We start from the raw sequence: 22,509 nt of genomic DNA on the forward strand, positions 1-22,509 counted from the left end.
GTATGGCCTGGTACAAGGTGGCCCAGTACAGCCTAGCATGGCCCACTATATCCCAGTTGAGTCCTGCATGTCCCAGTAATGCCCAGCACCGCCCAGCACCACCCAGCATAGCCCAGCACAGCCCGGTACGGCCCAGTATGGCCCACCATTGCCCAGCACAGCCCGGTACGGCCCAGCACAGCCTGGTACAGCCCGGTACGGCCCAGCACAGCCCGGTACGGCCCAGCACAGCCCAGCACAGCCCGGTACAGCCCGGTACGGCCCAGCACAGCCCAGCACGGCCCGGTACGGCCCAGCACAGCCCAGCACGGCCCGGCACGGCCCAGCACGGCCCGGCACGGCCCAGCACAGCCCAGCACAGCGCGGTACAGTCCAGCACAGCCCAGCACAGCGCGGCACCGCCCCGGGCCGAGCGGCGCGGCTGCACTAACCCGCAGCGGCCGCCAGGGGGCAGCGCGGGCGGCGCCCGGGCGCGGCGGCGCATGCGCGGGGCGGAGCGCTCAGCCGGCGCCCGTGGTGTGAAGTGCCCGCCCGCCGCTGCCACCGCCGCCGCTGCCGCCATGGCGCTCCTGCACAGCCGCCGGCTCCTCGCCGCCCCGCGCCTCGCCGCCGCCGCCTCCCGCGCCAGGTGAGGGCTGAGAGGTGGCTCAGCCCCTAGGGCCGCCCGCCGGTGTCGGCGGAGGGGTTTTCCCGCGGCTGAGCGCCGCTCGCAGGTGGCGGTGGGGGGAGGCTGCGGGAAGCGAGTCCCCCCGCGCGGCCCGCGGCTGACGGCGCGCTGGGGATGGGGGTTGCCGGGGGGATGGACCGCGCTCTGATTGGCTGGGGAGGGGGGTCCTCGCGCTCTGATTGGCTGCGGCCCAGGCCGGCGCCCCCCGCCTGCCCTTGAGGCGCCGCCGTGGAGGGCGCGTAGGCAGCTGGGAGCCCCGAGAAACGGGGCCGGGGGGAGCCTGTGCCTTACCGACGGGTTGAGGACACCCTGTCCCTTGACCGATGGGTTGGGGACACCCTGTGCCAGGAGGGATTGGCTGGGGTGCTGCTAGTGATGTACAATGTGCTTCGGGCCACGAATGATGTGGTCGATGAGAGGCTGGACGTGCCCAGGCCATGTGCGCTGGCAGCGCAGAAACCAACAGTGTCCTGGGCTGCATCACCGGCAGTGTAGGCATCAGGTAAAGGGAGGAGATTCTGCCCCTCTGGTCTGCTCTGCTGAGGCCCCACCTGCAGCACTGCATCCACTGTTGGACAAGAAGGACATTGACCTGTTCGAGCAAGTCCAGAGGAAGCCTCAAAGATGATTAGAGGAACGAAGCACCATTTCCATGGGGAAAGGCTGAGTGAAAGAGCTGGGGTTATTCAACCTGGAAGAGAGAAGGCTTTGGGGTGACCTAATTCTGGCCTTCCACTCTCTAAAGGGGCTACAGGAGGGCTGGAGAGGGACATTTGACAAGTATGGAGTGCCAGGACAAGGGGGAAGGAGTTTAAATTGACAGAGGGCAGGGTTAGATTGGATAGTACGAACAAATTCTTCCCTGTGAGGGTGGTGAGGCCCTGGCATAGGTTGTTCAGAAAAACTGCCTGTTGTATCCCTGGAAGTGTTCAAGGCCAGGTTGGACAGGGCTTGGAGCATCCAGGTCTAGTGGAAGGTGCCCCTGTTTATGGCAGGGGGTTGGACAATGCAATCTTTCAGGTCTCTTCCAACCCAAACCATTCCAGCATTCTGTGTGCTGTAAAATGGTGCTGAGGTGGTGCTGTCTGGCTGCCCTGTGTAGTGGGACCAAAAGGACCTCTGTACTGTGCAGTGGGCCTCATGCACGGTGCAGCAGGTCCGCAGTGACCCCATGATCCAAGAAATGGGGTGGGAGTAGTGCTGGCTGTGCTAGAGCTGTGCTCTCAGAGGTACCAACCCTGGCAGGAGCAGGGTGGGAGTGACTGTTCCTGTGAGTACCAGTCCTGTGCTGGCAGCTCTGGATTCTGCTGTCTCTGGTCAGCAGAGGTTTGGATAGAAGGATGCTGGAGCTGTGTGAAAAGCCCAGAACATCGTAGTTTCCATAAAGTACAGCTGACCTGAGAGCCATGGGGCTGGGAACATCACTGAGACCAGGTGGCCAAGAAGCAGAGTGTGCAGAGGGATCTGGATGAGGCCTTGCTGCTCTCTGGAACCCTTTGACTCCTGGCCCTCACTAGTGGGGAAGTCTCTAAGAAACAGTTTCCAGCCTGCATCAGAGGAGGAAAGCAGTGGGGGGTTTTTTAATCTTTATTTCAGCAGTCACTACTGCTTCTAAGCCAGCGTTCTGGCTCTTCTCAGCAGGGACAGAAGAGCAGCTGTCTAGAACTTGTGTTTTGTGCCCGTGGACTGTAACAGGCCTGTGAAAGGTGTGCAGCCTGCTGGCATAAGCTTTGCTTTTCTCAAGCTTGTTATACAGCAAACTGTAAAGTACCAAATTGCACTGAGGTCACCGAGAGAGGTTGTTAAGTTTTGTAAGTAAGGAGCCTCTGTGCACAGCCCCCTTTTCCGTTCAGGAATAGTGGCTTGTGCAAGAAGGGAAGCCAAGCACTGATTAGCAGTTTCTGTTTCCTTATCTTCAGCAATATAATGTGGTGCTCCAGCTGCTATCATTAATCTGTGCTAAGAATGCTCTTTCTGAAAGCAGAATGGAGGTTAAGAGATAAGAAATGGTTAAAACAGCTCCTTTGACACACAAATGCTAATTAGGACGATAACTCAGTCTGCTGCTCTGATGTATCACAAGACAGCTATTTAAATACTTTTCTTGGTGGAAAGCTTATCCAAAGCTCACTGGGGCAAGGAATTTGTAGGCTTGAAAGGCCCTGTAGTAGCCAGCAGCCTGTTGGCATTGTTCTTGTGTAAATATTTGCTTTAGATGTGGTTTACGTACATCCTTTGGCCCCTTACATCCTTTGGCCCCTGCTCTGCTCTGTCTTGCAGAACTGCTGTGGGGGCTTTGGCAAAGCTTCTGAAATCTGGTATCTTATGTAGCTGTGCCTCAGGGAACGTGGGCTGGCCTCTCCAGGATGGAAACCTTCACTGGGCTTGTAAACGCTTGCTCTCTGGGCTTGGCTTGAGTCCTTCAGCACTTCTTAGGTCTGTGCTCTTGAGGCATAAGTTCCACATATATTTTTGGAAAATGTTGCAAATTTATGCAATTCCTGGTGCGTTTTTCCACCTTCTCTGTCCCGCTGCACTTGCAGTTGTGCATTAAACCAGCTCAGAAGACCAGCATGGCTGAAGAGTACAGAGACTATTGAGATCTCTGATGAGCATCTAAACTCTGACTGGGCCTTCTGTGTGGAAGTCCTGTACCTGGAGAATGTGCTTCCTTTGGCTTACATTGAGTATCCCTCGGGTAGTTCAAGCCCAGCTTAAGTTTACCTCTGGTTAGTTTTCTGCACTGAATACCTCTGGCCTGGCAGAGATGTGCAGTTTATAGCTTTGACCTTTATTCAAGCCCAATGTTCTTTTAATTGCTCAAAATAAAATACAAGGCAGTACTGGGACAACAGTAACGGGGGGTAGCAGTGTGAGGGTTTGTGGCCTTGGATCCCTGGTAGATCTCTTTTTCCCAAACCCCTTTGGGAAAGCTTTGCCTCTGTGATCCCTTTGGTATCCTGATGTGTTTGGATAACTCAGCCTAGCCTTTTTTTCTCCTGTCTCCCTGCAAGCTCACCTCCCTGGAAACACCAGAGGAGTTTTGTTTTGCCTGGAAACCTTCATGCTGAGAACAGGAAAATAAGTCCTAAACCTATCCCATCGGTGCCTTAAGCCAACACAAAAACCGGCTCAGAACAAAAGTACTTAACTCTCTGGAGTGCTGCAGCTTAGGTAAATGCCTGCAGGATCAGCATTAATTGCTGTATGTTAGAGCTCAGTGACCTGCCTAAGCCTTAGCAGGATCGGGACCTAAATACCCCAAACGCTGTAAGCTGCTTGGGGAAAAGCCCAGCAGAAAGAAGGTGCTGTCACCATCTCCAAAGTAGCAGCTCTTCAAAATAGATGGCCAGGCTCCTGCAGCCCTTGATACCAAAATAATCCTAAACCAGGTAAACTGAAGAGAGCCACACTACTGCACATTGTTTCTCTCATTTCCTGCCTCTCCATTGCCAGGAACACATTGGGAGGGGTTTGTCCAAAGCCGGCTGAGTTTGCCCTGACAGTCCCATTGACGTGTCCTGCTCAGGTTGGTTCCCCAGGTCACTCCCTCCACACTGGCTGCAGCCCCTGTCCCTCTCTGGAGGGTGTGTGTTGCTGGCATCTCTGACTCATCCTCCTTTCCAAGCTAATCCTATACTTTAAAGGTAATTAAGACTAGTTGGTGGTCTAAAAAACGTTAAGCACATCTTCCATTTTTAAACTACTTGAGGTGGCTCTACCTCTTCCTCTAAGCCTGTCAAAAGGAGTAAGAGGCTTTTTTTAAAATTTGGAAATAGTGTACAGAGAGTTGTCTGAAGTTAGTCTGAAGAGGGCAAATGATTGAGGCTCTGTGAGATGCAAACTACATACATGAGAGAGTGCAGAATTTTTCTTCAGTGGGGAAACTTGGCCTAAATGGACCTAAAACAGGGACAGAGTGGAGATGAAAGATGATTGTGTGAGTTCTGCTGATCAGTTAGATCTTCCTTAACCTGTGGGGCCTGCTGCCCACAGATCTGTATCTGCCTACAGAGTCTGCACCACACACCCAGCTGGAGGTCTGGCTGGCCCTGGGCTGGCTCCAGGCTGCCTGCATTGCCTGGGGCACAGGCCAGCGCCAGGACAGCATTCCCAAGTTGGGAAAGGATCTTATTATCAGATGACATAGCCTTTCCTGGGCTGCAAAGCATAGTGAAGCTGATATGTCTCTGTCTGTGTGTTTCTCCTTCAGCAATCAAGGCTTGAGTTCTGTCCTCCAGGAGATAAACCCAATCTACTTTGTATTGCATCCTTTGTTCCCCACTGAGCTGGGCGACCTGTGTGGTGAGTCAGGATGCTCAGAGCTGCATGCAGTGCCTTCAGGAGGGGGCTGTGACAGCCAAATCCCTCTGCCAGGCTAGTGAAAAAACACCACACTGCTGCTCCTGCACTGCCTGCAGGCCTGCAAAGCCTGGACATGGGACAGGGCAGAGACTGTGGCCAAAGGAAATAACAGGTTTCTTTTTATAGCATGGTCTGCTCTGCCCTTGACATTAAGAGAGCCTCTCCATCTTCAGGGTGTGCTGCCAGCCAGGCAGAGGCAGGTGGCTCCTTGTGTTGGGGGAACACAAAGCTCCTCCTGATGCAGGGAGGTTTTGTGCTTGACAAAGGGGAAGGGTCTTCACACCAGAACTTGTCACACAGGGAACAAATTGTCTTCTATGATTTCCTGGAAAACAGCATTTGTTTACAATACGAGGGGAGGCAGAGTTTGTAGGGCAAAGAGTGGAAATACCTGTATTTTGTCAGCCAGTGCTGGGAGAAAAACAAATTAGTTTTCATGTACTGCACCCTTTCCAGGAGTTTGGAAGAGACTCCATATTCCTGCTTTTGTGCAATTGCCTGGGTCTGGCCAAGGTTCCCTGGAGGGGAATGACCTGTGCAATCCCATGTGCAGGCTCTGGGCACTTGTCCAGAGCATAGGAGTTCAAGGCTTCAGTTTCCTGGGCTCTTGGTGGTGTTAGCACATAAGGCAAACAGGAGCATTTCAACATGCTGATGACTGAGAGGGAGTCAGTTATCTTCAGCCACAATGAACTGAGGCTCTTTGCCCATTCTGCAATATACGATGTGACTTAAATGGTTTGGTTTGGTTTTTTGGATAATTCTCTGAACACTATTTGTACCTTTTTCAGTGGTTTAAAGACAAGATTTCCCTTGAGGGTTTCTTTTGGTGCACATCTCTGCCCAGTTCTCAAACCTCATGCTTAGCTTCTTGTTTCTCCCTTTAGCTCATGGTGGTCCCACGTGGAGATGGGTCCCCCCGACCCCATCCTGGGGGTGACAGAAGCTTACAAGCGTGACACCAACTCCAAGAAGATGAACCTGGGAGTGGGAGCGTATCGGGATGACAACGGGAAGCCGTATGTCCTGAACTGTGTCCGCAAGGTGAGCTGGCTGCTGGGCAGGCCCAGGTCCAGGTGCCAGGTATGCTGAGGGAGTCAGGGAAGTGGAAGTTCACTAAGCAAGTTTTGTCTGTTGATCCTTAAAATAAGCTCTGTCTCTAACAGAGCAGGACAGTATTCCTGGATGTCTCCCTTAGCAGGACTAATGCTTTTGAGACATGACAGAGCCGTTAAGTAGTACAGGACAAAACAGAAAATACATGTCCTGTTCCCATTCAGGTAACTCTAACTTGTTGCTGAGCCCTCCAATGCACCTGTTCTCTGAATTTCAAGGTGTTTCTTGAACAGGCTGATGTTCTTTAGGGCACCCCACAAGGGAGGAAGGAGCTGACATTGGACCCTTAGTGGATTAGTCTTAGAAATTCTGCTGAGCCGATACTACCAGTTTCTCCATAAGCCAGTCTAAAACTCCAGCCCGGGGAGCTGAGTGTGGACATTGCCCTTGAAAGGATTATGGGGTCTTTTAGGGCTGTAGGGGTAGAAATAGGCTGTTAAATAGCTGGCAGCTGACACATGCACTGATTGGCTGCACTGACAGGGAGGGTGCAGGGAGAGTGCCTTTTCCATGTGTCTCATCAGTGTGGGGTTTAAAGCCATCCCTTGCCCTCCCTCTCTCTGTGCAGCTGGGTCACAACCAGGCAGCCTGCATGGTGTCACAGGGACAGTTTCCTGGTGGTATGTGAATGCTGCCAGGGTCTGTGCCACTTCCAGCCTGACGAGGCCCTGCAAAAGGTTTGCTAACCTACCTGGTTTGGAGATGTATCCTACGTGGAGATGATATGTGTCTCTCAGTAACACTCAGGTCTTGCTTTCCTGCAGGACAATTCCTGCTTGGGCAAAGAAGTGTGTGTCCTTGTGCAGCAGCATTGACGTGTAATGGGCTGGAAGTGGTGCTCTCTTCTGGCACCAGGTTTCCTTGGCTCCACTGTACCAACACTGTCACCCACTGAGGGCTCTGGTGGTAGCGGGGTTTTATCTGAGATGTTTACTGCTGCCCCTTGCTTGGAGTGAGCCCTGCAGAGAAACTCCTGTAAACCAACCTTTGCCCCTTTCGAGCAAGCAAATGTGCAGAGAAGTGTCCTTCAGCTGTCCATCATTCTCTCCATGGTGATGCCTTCCTTGCTGAGCTTGTGCCCTCCCTTCCAGGCGGAGGCCATGATAGCATCCAAGAAGATGGATAAGGAGTACTTGCCCATCGGGGGACTAGCGGATTTCACCCGGGCATCCGCAGAACTGGCTCTGGGGGAAAACAGCGAGGCTTTCAAGAGCGGCCGGGTAAGGAGAGGCTGGGACACAGGGGGCAGGGAGGACACATGGTTTGTTTACGGGTGCTCAGCAAACATGGAAGAACTGGTGGGATATTGATGCTTCTGAGTTGTGGGCTGGCTGGCCCCAAGGATCACTGCTTGCTCTGAAGTCTGGGGTGAAACAGCCCTGTCCAAGGAGGAGATTTAACTTTGCCAGGGTGCCCAACTCCCTGCCCTGGAGTTGGAGATGCTGACCCCTGTGGTCTCTCCAGCCCCTTGTCCCTGTTTTGGTGTGCTGCTGCCAGTGCTGACATAGTGACTGTGCTCTCCCTGTAACACAACATGGCTACTCAGACTGATATTTTTTTTTCTTTTCTTGCAGTATGTTACTGTGCAGGGTATTTCTGGGACTGGATCTCTGCGAATTGGAGCCAACTTTTTGGTGAGTGCCTGGCCAGCAGTGGAAGGAAAGGACATATTTTGACCAGAGCTGATTTTTTTACGGTTTTCTAACTGCTTGTATGTGTACAACCTGTTTGAACACTGTCTTTCTGTTGACCAGCAACGATTCTTCAAAGCCAGCCGTGATGTGTATCTACCCAAACCGTCCTGGGGCAATCACACTCCCATTTTCCGTGATGCTGGCATGCAACTTCAGGCTTATCGCTACTATGACCCCAAGACGTGCAGCCTTGACTTCTCTGGGGCCATGGATGACATTTCTGTGAGTTGCCTTCCATGCCTGGAAGAAGGGAGGTCGTGTGGGGAAATGGGTGGTGATATTACTTTACCCTATATGTGGTCATGCGGCATGAAGCTGTGTCAGGGGAGGTTTAGGCTGGATATTAGGAAAAGATTTTTCACCCAGAGGGTGGTTGGGCACTCAAACAGGGTCCCAAGGGAAGTTGTCATGGCACCAAGTCTGCCAGGGTTCAAGGAGTGTTTGAACAATTCAGGCACATAGTGTGGTGCTCAGGGTTGTCCTGTGCAGGGCCAAGGAGGTGGACTCCTTATGGGTTCATTGCAGCTCAGAATATTCTGTCATTCTATGATGCCTGAAGGCATTAAACCAAGGCTAGAAGCCTCACAGAGCTCATCTAAGCTGTCTCATCTGCTGAGGAGAATGCTCAGATATCATTGATGATTCATTCTCTATAACATCTTCCTTAGAAAATTCCAGAGAAGAGCATCATCCTCTTACATGCTTGTGCTCACAACCCCACTGGGGTGGATCCCCGGCAGGAGCAATGGAAGGAGCTGGCAGCTACAGTGAAGGTAAGCAGTGTCCCGGGGTACTGTGCCATTCCTGGGCAAACCACATCTCTGGCCTTTCATGGGTGGCACCTGGTCTTTGCTTCGCTAAAGGTTATTCCCTTCCCTGAAGCCAGGATGGGTGTCATGTTCCTGACAGGAGCCAGCCAAATGTACCCAGAAAGCTTCTTGCTGACCATTGGGCTTTCTGCTGGCACCTTCCCAGGAAGCTGGAGTAGGGAGACGTGAAAGGAGAGCAGCAGGGTTGAAAGCATGAGCTGTGATTGCTGCAGCAGAGCACCCAGTGCTGGCGTATTAAAAATGCTGGAAGATCTCTCACATGCCTGGTGTCTCCTTGCCAGCTTCAGCTGCAAATAGATAGGGATAGGTTCTACCTTCTCCTTCCTGCTGCTCCATCAAGCCTGTAGCCATTGAAATTTGGCTTGGAAATACCTGGCCTTAGTAGGGTCCTGAGAATTGGTAGATATCAGAGTGATCTCTGTGGCCTACAGAAGGGTAGATCTAAGGGGCAGTGTATCTGGGGTATCTGCCTAGTTGATTAGAGAGTTGCCAGGTGATTTTCCTGGAAACTGATAATACAGAAGACATTGAAGTAGACTATTTTATTACGGGTGAATTTACTTCTGCTTCCTGGGCCAGACTTGCACACCCCATAAATGCCCTGGAGGATCTTTAGCTGCTGATTTAATGTGTGTTGGGTAGCTGCAGGTTTTGGGCTGCTTTCCCTGTGGTGAATGAAGGGGAATGCCTCTCTTTCTGGAGGAGAATCGCTGCAGGTAGACAGACCACTGTCTGCATGGCTTTTCTCATCCTGCTGCCCTGCTCCTTGGAGGGGTGCTCAGCTTCTGTGACACTCTCTTCCATCTTTGCTGGCAGAAACGAAACCTCCTCGTGTACTTTGACATGGCCTACCAGGGCTTTGCCAGTGGGGACATCAACCGGGATGCCTGGGCTGTGCGGTATTTCATTGAGCAGGGCATCAACATCGTCCTGTCGCAGTCCTTTGCTAAGAACATGGGGCTGTACGGTGAGTAGGGCACGTGACAAGGAAATCATTTCATCCAGGCTGCTGGTGGGATCCCAGTACCTCCAAGGTTTAGCAGCCAGCGTCTTCCTGCTGCCTGTGTTCGTCCTGCAGTACTGAGCAGGGATAACCTATTAGGAGCTGGTGGAGACCCTTCTAGAGAACAGGGATCCCCTACAGCTGTGTGGTGTTGGGTGCCACAGTATAAGAAGGATATAAAGCTTTCAGAGAGTGTCCAAAGGAGACTACAAAGATGGTGAATGGTTTAAAAGAGAAGCCATACAAGGAGCAGCTGAGGACACTTGCCTTGCTCAACCTGGAGAAGACTGAGGCAGAGCTCATCACGGGATATCAGCTTCCTCTCAAGGGGCATCATCTCTCTGTGACCAGTGACAGGACCCAAGGGAATGACATAGAACTGTGTCAGGAAGGATTTAGGCTGGATATTCAGGAAAGGTTCTTAACCTAAAGGGTGATTGGATATTGGAACAGGCTCCTCAAAGAAGTGGTCATAGCATAAGCTTGACAGAGCTTAAGGAGTGTTTGGACAGTGCTGTCAGACACAGGAATTGTGGGATTCTTGGGGTTGTTCTGTGCAGGGCCAAAAATTGGACTCAATGATCCTTCCAACTCTAGATATTCTGTGATTCTCTTAGGAGAGCGTGCGGGTGCCTTCACAGTGATCTGCAGTGATGCAGATGAAGCCAAGCGGGTGGAATCACAGCTGAAGATCCTCATCCGCCCCATGTATTCCAACCCACCTGTGAACGGAGCACGCATTGCCTCTATGATCCTCAACACCCCTGACCTACGGAAAGAGTGGTAAGAAGAAATCTGTAATGTTCATGACAGTGAGGTCTCTTTGTTCAGCCCGGTGCTGTGCTTACTGTGTGCTGCTGTCACAGGCAGCTCTTAGCTTCAGCAACAGTCAGAACCACATTTACTCTGGAGAAATCCCTGCTTATGTCCTGGCATCAGCTGGTGTCAGTTTAACCTGACACAAACAGGTTTTCCTTGTGTTACCAAGGAAGAAAACTCTGTGTAAAGGAGGGGATAAAGCTCCCGAAGGATTGAGAGAGAGCTGCAGGAGCTGCCTATCCAAGGAGCATAAAAGCCTGAGGTGGTGTAGCCATATAGTGTGTCTCATGTGGGGGAAGTGGAAGCATAAGCCCCCTGGGAATGAGACCCAGGAATGTAACCCTCATGCTCTAAGCCTGATTCCTGGCATCAGCCTGTGCTGTTTTCCCAGCCCCTTGGTGCCGGGTCCCTCCCAGCAGCTGGCCTGGCAGAACAAAGGTTGGCAGTGTGCTGTGGCCTCGCTGGGGGCTGTGTTCTTTTGGCAGCCTGACACTTGTTCCTGATCAGGGCCCAGCAGAGACATTTCCTAGCTGTGCTGCTTTGGAGCAGGGCCTGTTTGCCAATGCTACCCCTGCACTCTTGGTTTATCTGTAGATACTGTTTTATCTGGGTTTGAGTAGTGCTGCCGTGAGGCATCATACTGACCCGTGGCTTTCAGATGTGAGAAATGTCTATATTCTGGTAGTAGTGTCTAACAGCAATGGAATAAATAAAAAGAGGTCACCTTGTGGTATCAGGAGAATGAAGCAGCTCCCCCAGCTGGAGCTACATCTTCATGCTCATCTGCATCCCTCTAAGGGGCCCCTCCAGGTGGAGAGGTTGATGGTCAATAGCTGGGGTGGGGAGAGCAGCATTGGTGTGTTCTAGCCCTGCTCTGAATGGTTCCTGGGTTGGCTCCTCAGGCTCACAGAGGTGAAGGGCATGGCTGACCGGATCATCAGCATGCGGACTCAGCTGGTGTCCAACCTCAAGAAAGAGGGATCCTCCCACAACTGGCAACACATCACTGACCAGATCGGCATGTTCTGCTTCACAGGGCTGAAGCCTGAGCAGGTAAACACAACTCCAGTGGTCTCAAAGTGTCATTTGCAGTCCTTGTCAGTAAGTTTTTGACTGCAGATGCCAAAATGAGCCCTTGTAAGCACTTCTTCCTCAGAAGGAACATCCGAGCCCTAAGCACTGGCACATCATGAGGACCCTGGTTGCTCTGTTCCCTGCTGTACTTGGGGAAGTTGAAAGTAAATGTAGCTGTCACGTCTATCAAAACAGGCAGTCACTTGGTGCTGCTCTGAAGTGACCTTAAAAGTCAGCTCAAGCGAGGTAACTCTTCCAGCTGCAATGTTGCTGCTTGGCCTGAGAGCTGAGCAGCATCTCTCTTGGTGCCCAGGGTACCCTGCAGGTAGTGGTATGCCCTGTCTGCTGGCAGCCAGTTTGCTTTGAGTTTCAGCAAGTTGGGTAAATTTGCACTGTGCTGACACAGCAGAGGTTGGCCTGCAGTTTGAACTTTGCTCTTTCACCCTAGGTGGAGCGGCTGATCAAGGAGTTCTCAGTCTACATGACAAAGGATGGACGCATCTCTGTGGCGGGAGTTACGTCAGGCAATGTGGGTTACCTGGCTCATGCCATCCATCAAGTCACAAAGTAAAGACAAAGGGGTGCCCTGGAGCTGGTGGCTTTCCCTTCCTCACCAGTCGAAGATGAGGAGGGAAAAGAAACAAGCAGAATACTTCAACCACAGCACTTGAAGCCGCTGCTGAATGTATCTTGTAGATGAGTTGTAGAAGCCTAGTCAAATCCACCCAGTGTTGTGGAGCAGGGACATAATTGCTGCCTCCTGCTCGTCATAGACGCTCTTCCCTGCTCTCCGTCCTTTCTCCATCAGCCCCAGCACCTATCTATGCTGGAGGAAGCAAATGCTAGCAATGCCATCCTACCAGTGTAGGCACCAAAGGCTTCTCCGCACACGTTTCTCCATGAGAAGGCTTTGTGAGGCTTTTGGCTGCTGGCCTAAGCAGCAGCAGGTAGGGAGCTGGGTGTGCTGAGCTGGAGGGCTGCTCTGGTGTGCTCCCCCAAGCTCCTCAGCCAGTCCCTGCTGCCAGCAGGCTCCATCCTCCTCCATCATCCCAGCCTGGGGCTGGGCAGCACCAAAGCTGTCCTCTGACAACCAGCTCTGAGGACTTCTCACTACCAAACTCTGCTCCATCGTTGGCTTCGCTCTTTCCATCTGGGACTCTCCTTTCAGGTGTAATTCACAGTGGCATCAGTGCGTGGGGCAGACCAGTGTCCCTCTTTTAAACCTGTCTCACTTTCATACCTGGAGGTGAAAAAATTTCTCACCCTCCCCCCACCCCCCAATAAGAATCTCCTCTGAAAACTGCTCTCTGGTGGTCTCTGCCTCACCCCATTCCTGTCCTAAGCCCAGCAGTCCAGCCCTTTACCTCCAGCAGCCCTCCCTGCAGTCTTTGTTGCATGTCCCAAACCTGTCAGCCAAGAGGCTGGCCCTGCAGTATCCCCCTCGTGTGGAGGTGTGGGGCATCCCTCTGCTCTGTTCAACCACATATCTGGTGACACCAGAAAACAGATCTTGAGACAAATCTGAGAGCTGATGACTCAAAAACCATTCTGTCCTTCTAAGCCAAGTGTCCCTGAGGTCCTGTGACTTACTGGACTCTGATTTTTAATCCAAATAAACTGGTGCATGGCTGTGTTGAGCTGGGGACTTATCCTGTCATTGTGCAGCTGGATCCTGTCCCTTCCATGCACCAAACATTCCCTCTTGGGGCCGTGCTAGCACAGGGGATCTTACATGACCAGTGTAACCCTCATCTCTGGAGAATCCCATGCAGAGAGACAGTTCCCACTGATGGGCCCCAGGAGCACAGTGTGTGTGAACTGACGTTGTCCAGGTGTGAGCTAGTGTCATGGAGCTGGAATTTGAGTCTATGGTGTTGAGCATAGGTGTTGCTGGCGAGAGGACAAATTCCCAAAAGCTGTCTGCCTTGGGCCATGGGGCCATCTTTGGCCACTGCCCCACGATGAAGTGGAGCCTCCCTAGGCGGAGCTGGAGGCATTACCTTTTAAGTCTGTGCGCTGTCTCCATCCACAGGCACCTCTTCTCTCAGCAGCCATGCCAGGGTATTTAGCAGGGCAGTCCTCATTTCCCATTCCTGCCCAGGGCAGCTGTGTGCCCATTGGAGCTGGGACAGGTCCAGTCTGGTGCACCTGTCCCGGTCAGGTGCACGTTGTTGCCAGACTTGCTGCAAGGCTGGATCCTCCCGCCGCTCCCTGACAGAAGGTTTCCGCTCCCACGCCGCTTGTTTACTGGCCCGATGCCCACAGCCGCTGCTTGCTGTCCTTTGTGCAATAAACCGCTTTCCATGCCGCACACGCCGTAGGTGCTGCCCCACGGCGCTGTGGCTTCCTGTGCTGTGGTCCCCGGTTCTGCGTGGCTCTGGAGCTGCCGCCTCCTGCCCCCTTACCCGCGTGGGGCCGTTCTTCTGCTCGTTCTCTGTACAATAAAGGCACCCTGGAGCACAGCCCCCAGTCTCTCGCCCTCTCCTTGCCGCGGGTCCCCGCAGGCTCAGCCTCTGGGAAGGGCTACCCGAAGGGGAATGTTTCCCTTTCGGTGATGTTCCCCCGCCTCCGGGGCTGGACTACAACCCCCGGCGTGCAGCGGGCAGGGCGGAGCCGCCGCCGCGCCGCCGCTGCCGCCGAGCTCAGCCGGGGCTGGGGCCGGGGCCGAAGGGAGCGGAGCAGAGCGTGTTCCCCGGCTGGTGAGTGGGGACGGGATACGGACGGACCGGGGGGACACACGCGGGGAGCCCAGCGACCGGCCAGGGCAGGAGTCCGTGCGTCCCCTGCGAACGCGGGCTGACCGTCACCGGCTCCGGGCCTTGCTCCTCCGGGCGGGGGGCGCCGCCGGGGCCGCGGGTCTGTCGAGTCACCCTCGGTGAAGCGCCTGCCCTCGGGGTTTCTGGTTGCCAAAGTATGGCGGCTGTGCCTGGAGGGAAGGGACGCCCTTCAGCATCCTCCCCCAGGCCATGGGAGAAGCATCGACCCCCTGCAGCATCCTCGGCCGGGTGGGAACTTCAGCCCACGCGGACCCACCGGCCTGTCCCTCCTCGGTCCTGCCCACGGGGCATAGGGTGGCCCTTACTCCCCTTCCCCAGAAATCTTTACAGAGGATTCATAGCCCTAGCAGAGTTTAAATAGCCCAGAAGCAAGGAGTGAGCTGGGCAGGTAGAGTCTCTGTAAATGTCCTCTAGGAATAAAAAACAGATTTCCTTGAAAAGAGATTTCTCATGGTCATGTAGAGTCCTGCAAAATCCTGCTAGGTTGTGAGGGTCGATCTCCCCCACCTTGGAGACACTGGGATGAGGTCTGGACTTTCCAACCCCCAAGGGCTGTGATGCTGGAAACACCAGATACTCAAATCCAAAAGCTTCTGAGACATCATCCATCTCCTGCTGGGTGTCACCCTGGGGGTGCCCTAGAAGGGGCCAGTCCTGCTTTTCCTGTTGACACAGTATTTCTGCTGCACACAGGTCATTTCTGTTGAGCCCAGCCTTGCCCTTTACTCAGGAGCACGTGCACAGCCACTCTTGCAGAGCTTGCAGAAATTAGGGCTGGAAATCAGGAAGTGAGCCAGGACATTGGGTCTCTCTCTCCATTTCTGCCCACAGAAAGACGAGTCTTGCTGTAAAGCTGCAGCTCCTCAGCCCCACAGCCAGGGCTCAGTCCCCCACCCCACAGCAGTTGTGTCCTCTCCCTGGATTTGAGGGACAAGAGGTGAGTTCTCCTGCTATGTATCTGCTGGTGTGTGTGTGCTGTGACCCCCCAAGCTAAGATCCAGGGAACTCAGTTCCCCTGTGCCCCCACCTGATGCCCAGGTTGTCCCTTGTTAATATAATTTAACTAACACATGACAGTGTGATTCTTCATCCCCTTGTAGGAGCAGGGAAGTGCCTGACTCCCGTGCTGCTGCATTCCAGCCTGTTTGTTTGCTGCCCTTCCTGCTCAATGGAGCCAGTGCTGACCCTCCTCGAGGTGCCCAGCTGAGCCTGGTGCAGGATCACTAGTGGGACGTGGACAGTGGCGTGTGCCACCTGCGAAGGGACAATGGCTCAGGGCACTGGGAGCATCAACAGCGACTACAAGGATTGGGAATGGAGTGACGATGCTGGCGAACGGGCCAGGCTCCTGCAGAGCCCTAGTGTGGAGACGGTGCCCAAAAATTCAGAGAGCCAAGGAAACGGTCTGGGGGCCACATCAGCTCTGGGAGCTGTCTTCATTGTGGTCAACGCTGCTCTCGGGGCTGGGCTGCTCAACTTCCCTGCTGCCTTCAGCATGGCTGGCGGTGTGGCTGCAGGCATCACCCTGCAGATGGTGAGAGAGTGGGGAAGGGACAGTTCCCTGTCCCACCCTGGGAGGGTGCACGGGAGGGACATGTGGTACCCCAGAAAGGGCTTGGGGAGGACCAGACTCCTAGGAAGAAGCTCTTTTGGGTGAGGTGCACCAGAGATTCTCAGTGTATTCAGGGGTAGCTGCCTGGGGTGGCTCAGGGAACCTTGCCATGTTGTTGGCTCAGTGTTCCCTCCCTGTCTCTCTCCCATCCCAGTGCATGCTGGTCTTCATCATTGGAGGCTTGGTCATCCTGGCATACTGCTCGCAGGCCAGCAATGAGCGCACCTACCAGGAGGTTGTGTGGGCTGTCTGTGGGAAGGTGCCTGGTGTGCTGTGTGAGGTGGCCATCGCTGTTTACACCTTTGGCACATGCATCGCCTTCCTCATCATCATTGGAGACCAGGAGGACAAGAGTAAGTGCCTCCCATGGAGCAAATAATAACCAGTTGTTGTCCCTTCAGCTGGAAGGGCCAACCTGACGTCTCGGTTGTCCCCCCAGTCATTGCTGCTCTGGTGAAGGAGCCTGAGGAAGTTGGGAGCAGCCGCTGGTACACAGACCGCAAGTTCACCATCAGCATCACCGCCTTCCTGCTCATCCTGCCCCTCTCCATCCCCAAAGAGATTGGCTTCCAAAAATATGCCAGGTGGGTGGGAAGAGCCCTCTGGGGCTGGGAGTTGGGGTGGGCCAGCCAGCACCCACCTCAGCACGGTTGCAGAGGACAGGGACTGGAAATGCTGTGGTTCTAGTGCTGTATCTGCCCACTCATCCTCTGCCTTCCCATGCCTCAGTTTCCCCATCTGGGAAGCAGAGGAGTGGCTGAGCACCATGTAGCCACAGTGTCATACTTCAGGGCTTGTGTCCCTCCCTTCCGCTTGCTGGAGGAAGTAGGGAATGCTGCTTTCAACTACATTCTCCTATCTTTGGAGTTGGCAATCCAGCAGAAAGGAGAGCCAGTAAGTGTCCCTAGGCCGGCTGGTCTGCAGGCCAGCCCTGCTCCACCAAGAATCCACCAGGAATCCACCTGGCTGCTGGGGCAGCACCAGGGGCACCAAGGAGTGTCACTGCTTCAACACTTGTCTCTTTCTCCAGCCCAAAACCCAAGTCTGGCAGGTTTGCCATTCAGAGAAGGATGGGATAACCCCCAAATGCAACAGAATTGTGTTGGCATCTGCTTGGGGGACAGTGGGTGACGCTTCCTGGTATATTCCCATGGGAAGGGAAAGCAAAAATGGGTCTGATAGGCAGGAGGGGGTAGCCTGGGCTGTGCAGGCCAGAAGATGGGGACAGAGAGGATGGGAGGAGACTCTCCATGAAGTGAGGAGGCAGAGCACTCACAGCCTCCTATCCGCTTTCACAGCTCCCTCAGTGTGATTGGCACGTGGTATGTCACAGCAGTCATTATCATCAAGTACATCTGGCCCGACAAGGAGCTGGTGCCTGTGGAGATCCCCACCAGGTGAGAGCAAGAGACACGATGCTGTCAGTGCCGTCACAGCACTGCAGAGCCAGGCAGGGCTGTGGGAGTGAGGGCTGCAAAGGCTAGGGATGAATCTCTCATCAGTCCCATCCCTGGTCCTGGGGACTCTGCATGTTGCCGCCAGAAGCTCCCAAATGGCTGCACCTCTGCGTGTTTCAGAGGAGCAGGTGGTGCAGAGGAGGAAAAGGACCTCTTAAAGGTCCCTATGGCTCCATCACAGGTTTTGATAGCACTGATTGGTTTTTATCTCTGACATATCCAGGCCTTGGATTCCCTGTGCAGTGCTTGTGCTCATCCAGCAATAAGGGCTGTGTCTATATTTGGATGATTTTGGTTATTTCCTTAGCCAGCACAACCACCGTGGCTTATTCCGTTCCTCATAGTGTATATTTTTGATCCAGTGCAGGAGTTTTATGGCAGAGAAAGGTTAGACCAGTTTTTTGCACTGCCCAATTAGATCCTTATTTTTTTACTCATATTTTTACTTTTGTGCGCTCAGGTTTGGCTGCTTCTGTCTCAGTGAAAGGCCCTGGTCTTCAGGGAGTACTAGGTCCCAAGAAAACCTCATTCCATGCAATGGCATCATCCTGGGTGGGGGGATGCAGTAAGGCAAAGACAGTGAGCACTCCCAGTGCATCCTCCTCTGGTGCACTGGACGGGGTCACAGGGGATTCTGGTCTGACTGATGGGTGTTTCTCTCCTGTCAGCCCCTCCACCTGGACAGCTGTCTTCAATGCCATGCCCACCATCTGCTTTGGATTCCAGGTAAGTGCCATGAGCTTGGCACTTCCATCCTGTGGTTGCTTGGGTGGCAGATTAAAACCCTGCCTTGTGTGATCCACTGGTTGATTGACTAAAACCCTACCCGTGTACTCACTGCACAGCTTTGCAAGGAGGCTGAAACTTTTGTAACATCTCACCACCTGTGGATGGAGATGGATCCATTTTACCCCAGCTAGGATGTACAGGCATCCTGTCCCCCTGCCTTTTCTTCTCCAGTGACAAACTTGGGGAATTACCATATCACAACAAACACAGAATATCACAAGTAGGATGCCCCGTGGTTCTGCCCATCATGTATCCCCACTGTCTCTGTGTCCTGGCAGTGCCATGTGAGCAGCGTGCCCGTCTTTAACAGCATGAAGCAGCCGGAGGTGAAGACCTGGGGGGCAGTGGTGACAGCAGCCATGGTGATTGCTCTCTTCGTCTACACAGGCACTGGTAAGTGAGGGGACACCGTGTGAGTGTGGCACAGTCCTTGGAGTGGCTGTGAGCTTCAGGAGGGCAGGGACCCACTGGTCAGCACGGGTCAGAGGGAGAAGGGAGGAGAGTCCATCAAACACCTCTGCAATGTGCCCTGTGCCATATCCATCCTAGTCTGGTCCTTCAAACAGATTTTCAGGAGACTTGTCCCTGTCCCCTGCTGACTCCTCCCTTCCTGGCAGGCATCTGTGGTTTCCTAACCTTTGGAGCTGGCGTGGAGCAGGATGTCTTGATGTCCTACCCCTCCAATGACATCCCTGTTGCCCTCGCCCGGGCTTTCATCATCCTCTGTGTGCTGACATCCTACCCCATCCTGCACTTCTGTGGCCGGTGAGCGCTGGGAGAGGTGGGGCTGGTGTGGGAAGGAGGAGCAGCACAAGGAAACCCGTGTCCTGGCTCTGTGCCCACAGGGCTGTCTTGGAGGGTCTCTGGCTCCGCTATACCGGGGTAACAGTGGAGGAGGACGTGGTTCGGGAGCGGAGGAGACGCCTGCTTCAGACCATCAGCTGGTTCCTCCTGACACTCCTTCTGGCTCTTTTCATCCCTGATATTGGCAAAGTCATCTCTGTCATTGGGGGCTTGGCCGCCTGCTTCATCTTTGTCTTCCCAGGTAGGGCAGCCTGGGATGTTCAGGGGCTGACAAAGGTCTCATGGCCTTGTGTCTCGAAGAGGGAGGGGCAGGATGGAAACACAGGAACCAGGAGATCTTTACAGGACAAAAATGTAGTGTGAGGCCAGTCAATAGCCCAGCTATTTTGGCTGGACCTGGAGCTCTGTAACAGGGAGTGCAGCTCCCTGTTTTATAGGGTGTCTGTTCAGTCCTCAGTGGACAGTCCTCATCTGGTTCTAATTTGCCTCCTGTGCCTTTCAGGGCTCTGTCTGATTCAGGCCAAGCTCTCTGAGATCCAAGAAACCAGGGCAATCAGGTAACTGAAATGTGCCTCCCCTCTCCCCCATTCCCCTGTGGATATTGGGGTGAAGGACCCCTCTAAATATGCCCTGTCCTCCTGTGTCCACAGCTGGTGGGCCCAGGTCAGCTATGGGGTGTTCATGGTCACCCTCGGAGCCTTCATCTTTGGACAGACTACTGCCAATGCCATCTTTGTGGATCTTACAGCCTGACTCCTCCAGGCTGGACTGCACTGCTGCTGCTGAGGGGATGGAGATTTCCCCTAGGACCAAAGGGAAGTGGGAAGAAAACATGTTGGTGTGTTGGGAAGATCCAAGAGAACCGTTGTGACTTGGGGCTTGGCTGAACAAGCCCTGTGGTAGTTTGTATCTCATTGTCTTAAGGCTGCAGGCAGTCAGGCTTCTCTCAGCCCTGGCTCCCTGGTGAAGCCAGAGCAACACTACAAGGGGACCTGGCATCCAGAGCAAGCTCTTTCTGCCCCTGGGAGTAGACATCACTCCCTTACACATCACTAAGGGGTCGTGGTTGGGGTTTGCAAAGCCATGCTGCTCTCATCTATGTACCCTTGTGCTGGTGGAGCTCCTCTCCACAGCTAAAAGTCCTTCTCCCAGCTTTGGAGAGAGAAGCAGTGTTCTGCATAAAGGGAAATAGTAATCATGTTTATCAGACAGGGAGACATCCCACAGTCCTATTCTGTGTCAGTGTTTGGGTTGAGCTCTGGTTTCCTGCTGGTCTCCTGCCCCTGCTCTCACATCTCCCTCTGCCTGGGCTGCACTTTGTGTTACAAAGGGTTGCCTTCAGCCTGTTTGGGTTTTTCCTTCTGAGGATCAGAATGACCCTGGCATAAGGACGTGCCAGTGCAATGTTTTCCTTGCCAGGGGTTGCTCACTCAGTAGAGAAGCTGCTATGACTGCATCACCCTACTGAAGACACTACAATAGAGCAAAGCTCTTCTCCAGATTTACAATCCCGTTCTTCCAGGTGTCCAGGAAATGGGACTGGGCCAGGTTTTAAAGGATGCTTTTGGGATAAAGCAGTCAGTATTCATTTGTTTTATATTGTTCTCTTGATCACTTACACTCTCTGTGGCTGGTGTTGCTCTGGGCTGTCCCTCTGTTGCCTCCCTGGATGATAGTTTCATTCCTGCTTTTTCTGAGTTGAGCAGTTCCCCCAGCTGCAGATTTGGTTTGGGGTGTTAAACCTCAACAGCAATGTTCTCTTGTTGTCTTTGAATTTCTTTTTATGTTGTTTGGCTTCTAAAACCCTTGGGGAGGGAAGAATTCAGGTATAGCTGTTGATGCATCTGTGCTGAGGGTTCAGCCCAGATTTGTGCAAAACCTGACCCTGCACCTCCTGCATCTTCTGGAAGCAGCACAGGCTGTTGTGGTGGGAAGGAGAACCATGGCTTGTGCTCCTACACTTCTCAACGTGGCTCTCTCCCACTGCAACCAGTGGCTGCAGGAGGGGTGACAGCACGTGGGTGCTTCCCCACGTGGAAACGTTTGGTCTTTCCTTACTAACACTACGTGTAAATGGGGACCTCCCCATTGCTGCTTGGGACACGGAGACCCAGATGGAGAAGGAAGAAGGAAAGCCCTAAGGACAGCAGGAATGTTTGAGAGATGCTGTGAAGGCACAGATCCCTCCTGCCTCTCCCAAGGGATCTGCAGCATCTGTGCCCTCATCTTTTGACAAAACCAGGCTCCACCAGACTCCCATTCGTGTGGCACTGGCTGTGTCCCGAGCCCCTTTGCCAGGCTCCTGCCTGTGAGCAGGAGCTGGGGCTTGAGGACCCTTTGGCATGAAGAGGTGGCCAATTGTCCTGGATGTGGGGAGCACAGGGCCACCTCCCGTGGAGCCCAGCAGAGATGCCCAGCAGATGCCAATGCCAAAATGCCTTCCAGTACCCACCCCGCAGGAAGATTAAAAGGTTTGGTACCTGGTGGGTCTTATGGCTCTGGCTTTCCTAAGGTCTGCTAGGCATGAGGAGGTCCCTTGGCCGAAGTGGACGAGGACACGGTGTTTCAAGTCACCTGGGAAATACCTGGGCTCCCTTGGTGCCCCCGTGGCTGAGGCCAGGCAGGTCTGGAGGTGCTGTGGCTGTTCCTGTTTGCCTTACTACTCCCCTGTTTACAAACACTGGCCTTTTAACATGTATTTTGTACATGCAAAAAGTGGAGGGAACTCAGCTCAATAAAAGTGACATTGTGGTGCGTGTGTCAGGCCAGCACGAGGTGGTTTCTGTGGGAGATGCTCCCGGGTGGGATACAGGGATGAAGCCATATCCTCAAATGCCATCCCAGCTCTCCGAGCTTTGGGATGGATGGTGTGGAGCTGGGAAGTCCCACTGCCTTCCTCAGGCTCTCATTCTCCGGGGTGTCTTCGCGCCCAGGGCCGGGGGATGCCAGGGGAGGCTCTGTGGGCCCCGGTCCTGGTGTGGCCCCCAGTGTCACTCCCCGGGACCGGCAGGCGGGTGTGGTGTGGCTGAGACGGGCGGGAAGGAACTGAAGGGAGTTTCCTCTTCGGGACTGAGACCGGCCATCCGGGAGGGTGCAAATGGAGAGAGGATTTCCTTAGAAAGGAAAACCCGCGCCTGGAGCGTGCCGGGCCGGGGCCGGGCGCTGTGAGGGACCCACAGGCACCGCGCTGTGAGGGAGCAGCGCCTGGAGCGTGCCGGGCCGGGGCCGGGCGCTGTGAGGGACCCACGGGTACCGCGCTGAGGGGGAGCAGCGCCTGGAGCGTGCCGGGCCGAGGCCGGGCGCTGTGAGGGACCCACAGGTACCGCGCTGTGAGGGAGCAGCGCCTGGAGCGTGCCGGGCCGGGGCCGGGCGCTGTGAGGGACCCACAGGTACCGCGCTGAGGGGGAGCAGCGCCTGGAGCGTGCCGGGCCGGGGCCGGGCGCTGTGAGGGACCCACAGGTACCGCGCTGAGGGGGAGCAGCGCCTGGAGCGTGCCGGGCCG

General features: G+C 54.2%; 2 protein-coding genes across 2 annotated transcripts; both read left to right on the top strand.

The window, feature by feature from the left end:
- Window positions 1–487: 487 nt before the first annotated feature.
- Window positions 488–14,030, top strand: GOT2 (glutamic-oxaloacetic transaminase 2). The gene is made up of 10 exons (XM_038148202.1): window positions 488–628; window positions 5,920–6,076; window positions 7,240–7,368; window positions 7,723–7,782; window positions 7,903–8,064; window positions 8,511–8,615; window positions 9,489–9,639; window positions 10,293–10,458; window positions 11,397–11,547; window positions 12,017–14,030. The coding sequence occupies exons 1-10, from the start codon at window positions 561–563 to the stop codon at window positions 12,137–12,139; spliced, it is 1,272 nt and encodes a 423-aa protein (XP_038004130.1). The 5' UTR covers window positions 488–560; the 3' UTR covers window positions 12,140–14,030.
- Window positions 14,031–14,134: 104 nt separating this feature from the next.
- On the top strand, window positions 14,135–21,766 carry SLC38A7 (solute carrier family 38 member 7). Its single transcript, XM_038148201.1, has 12 exons — window positions 14,135–14,267; window positions 15,177–15,282; window positions 15,446–15,879; window positions 16,112–16,310; window positions 16,397–16,541; window positions 17,256–17,354; window positions 18,083–18,140; window positions 18,482–18,596; window positions 18,821–18,968; window positions 19,049–19,248; window positions 19,510–19,564; window positions 19,658–21,766. Exons 3-12 carry the CDS (start codon window positions 15,613–15,615, stop codon window positions 19,758–19,760), a joined length of 1,389 nt encoding a protein of 462 aa, XP_038004129.1. The 5' UTR covers window positions 14,135–14,267; window positions 15,177–15,282; window positions 15,446–15,612; the 3' UTR covers window positions 19,761–21,766.
- Window positions 21,767–22,509: the final 743 nt, after the last annotated feature.

Source organism: Motacilla alba, chromosome 11 (genome assembly GCF_015832195.1).
Source record: "Motacilla alba alba isolate MOTALB_02 chromosome 11, Motacilla_alba_V1.0_pri, whole genome shotgun sequence".
Classification (NCBI taxonomy): domain Eukaryota; kingdom Metazoa; phylum Chordata; class Aves; order Passeriformes; family Motacillidae; genus Motacilla; species Motacilla alba.

Coding starts and splice junctions, on each gene's coding strand:
- GOT2 (XM_038148202.1), top strand. CDS start 561: ATGGCGCTCCTGCACAGCCGCCGGCTCCTCGCCGCCCCGCGCCTCGCC. Junction 629..5,919: donor GCCGCCGCCTCCCGCGCCAG/GTGAGGGCTGAG, acceptor TTCTCCCTTTAG/CTCATGGTGGTCCCACGTGG. Junction 7,783..7,902: donor GAATTGGAGCCAACTTTTTG/GTGAGTGCCTGG, acceptor TCTGTTGACCAG/CAACGATTCTTCAAAGCCAG.
- SLC38A7 (XM_038148201.1), top strand. CDS start 15,613: ATGGCTCAGGGCACTGGGAGCATCAACAGCGACTACAAGGATTGGGAA. Junction 15,880..16,111: donor CAGGCATCACCCTGCAGATG/GTGAGAGAGTGG, acceptor CTCCCATCCCAG/TGCATGCTGGTCTTCATCAT. Junction 18,969..19,048: donor ATCCTGCACTTCTGTGGCCG/GTGAGCGCTGGG, acceptor CTGTGCCCACAG/GGCTGTCTTGGAGGGTCTCT.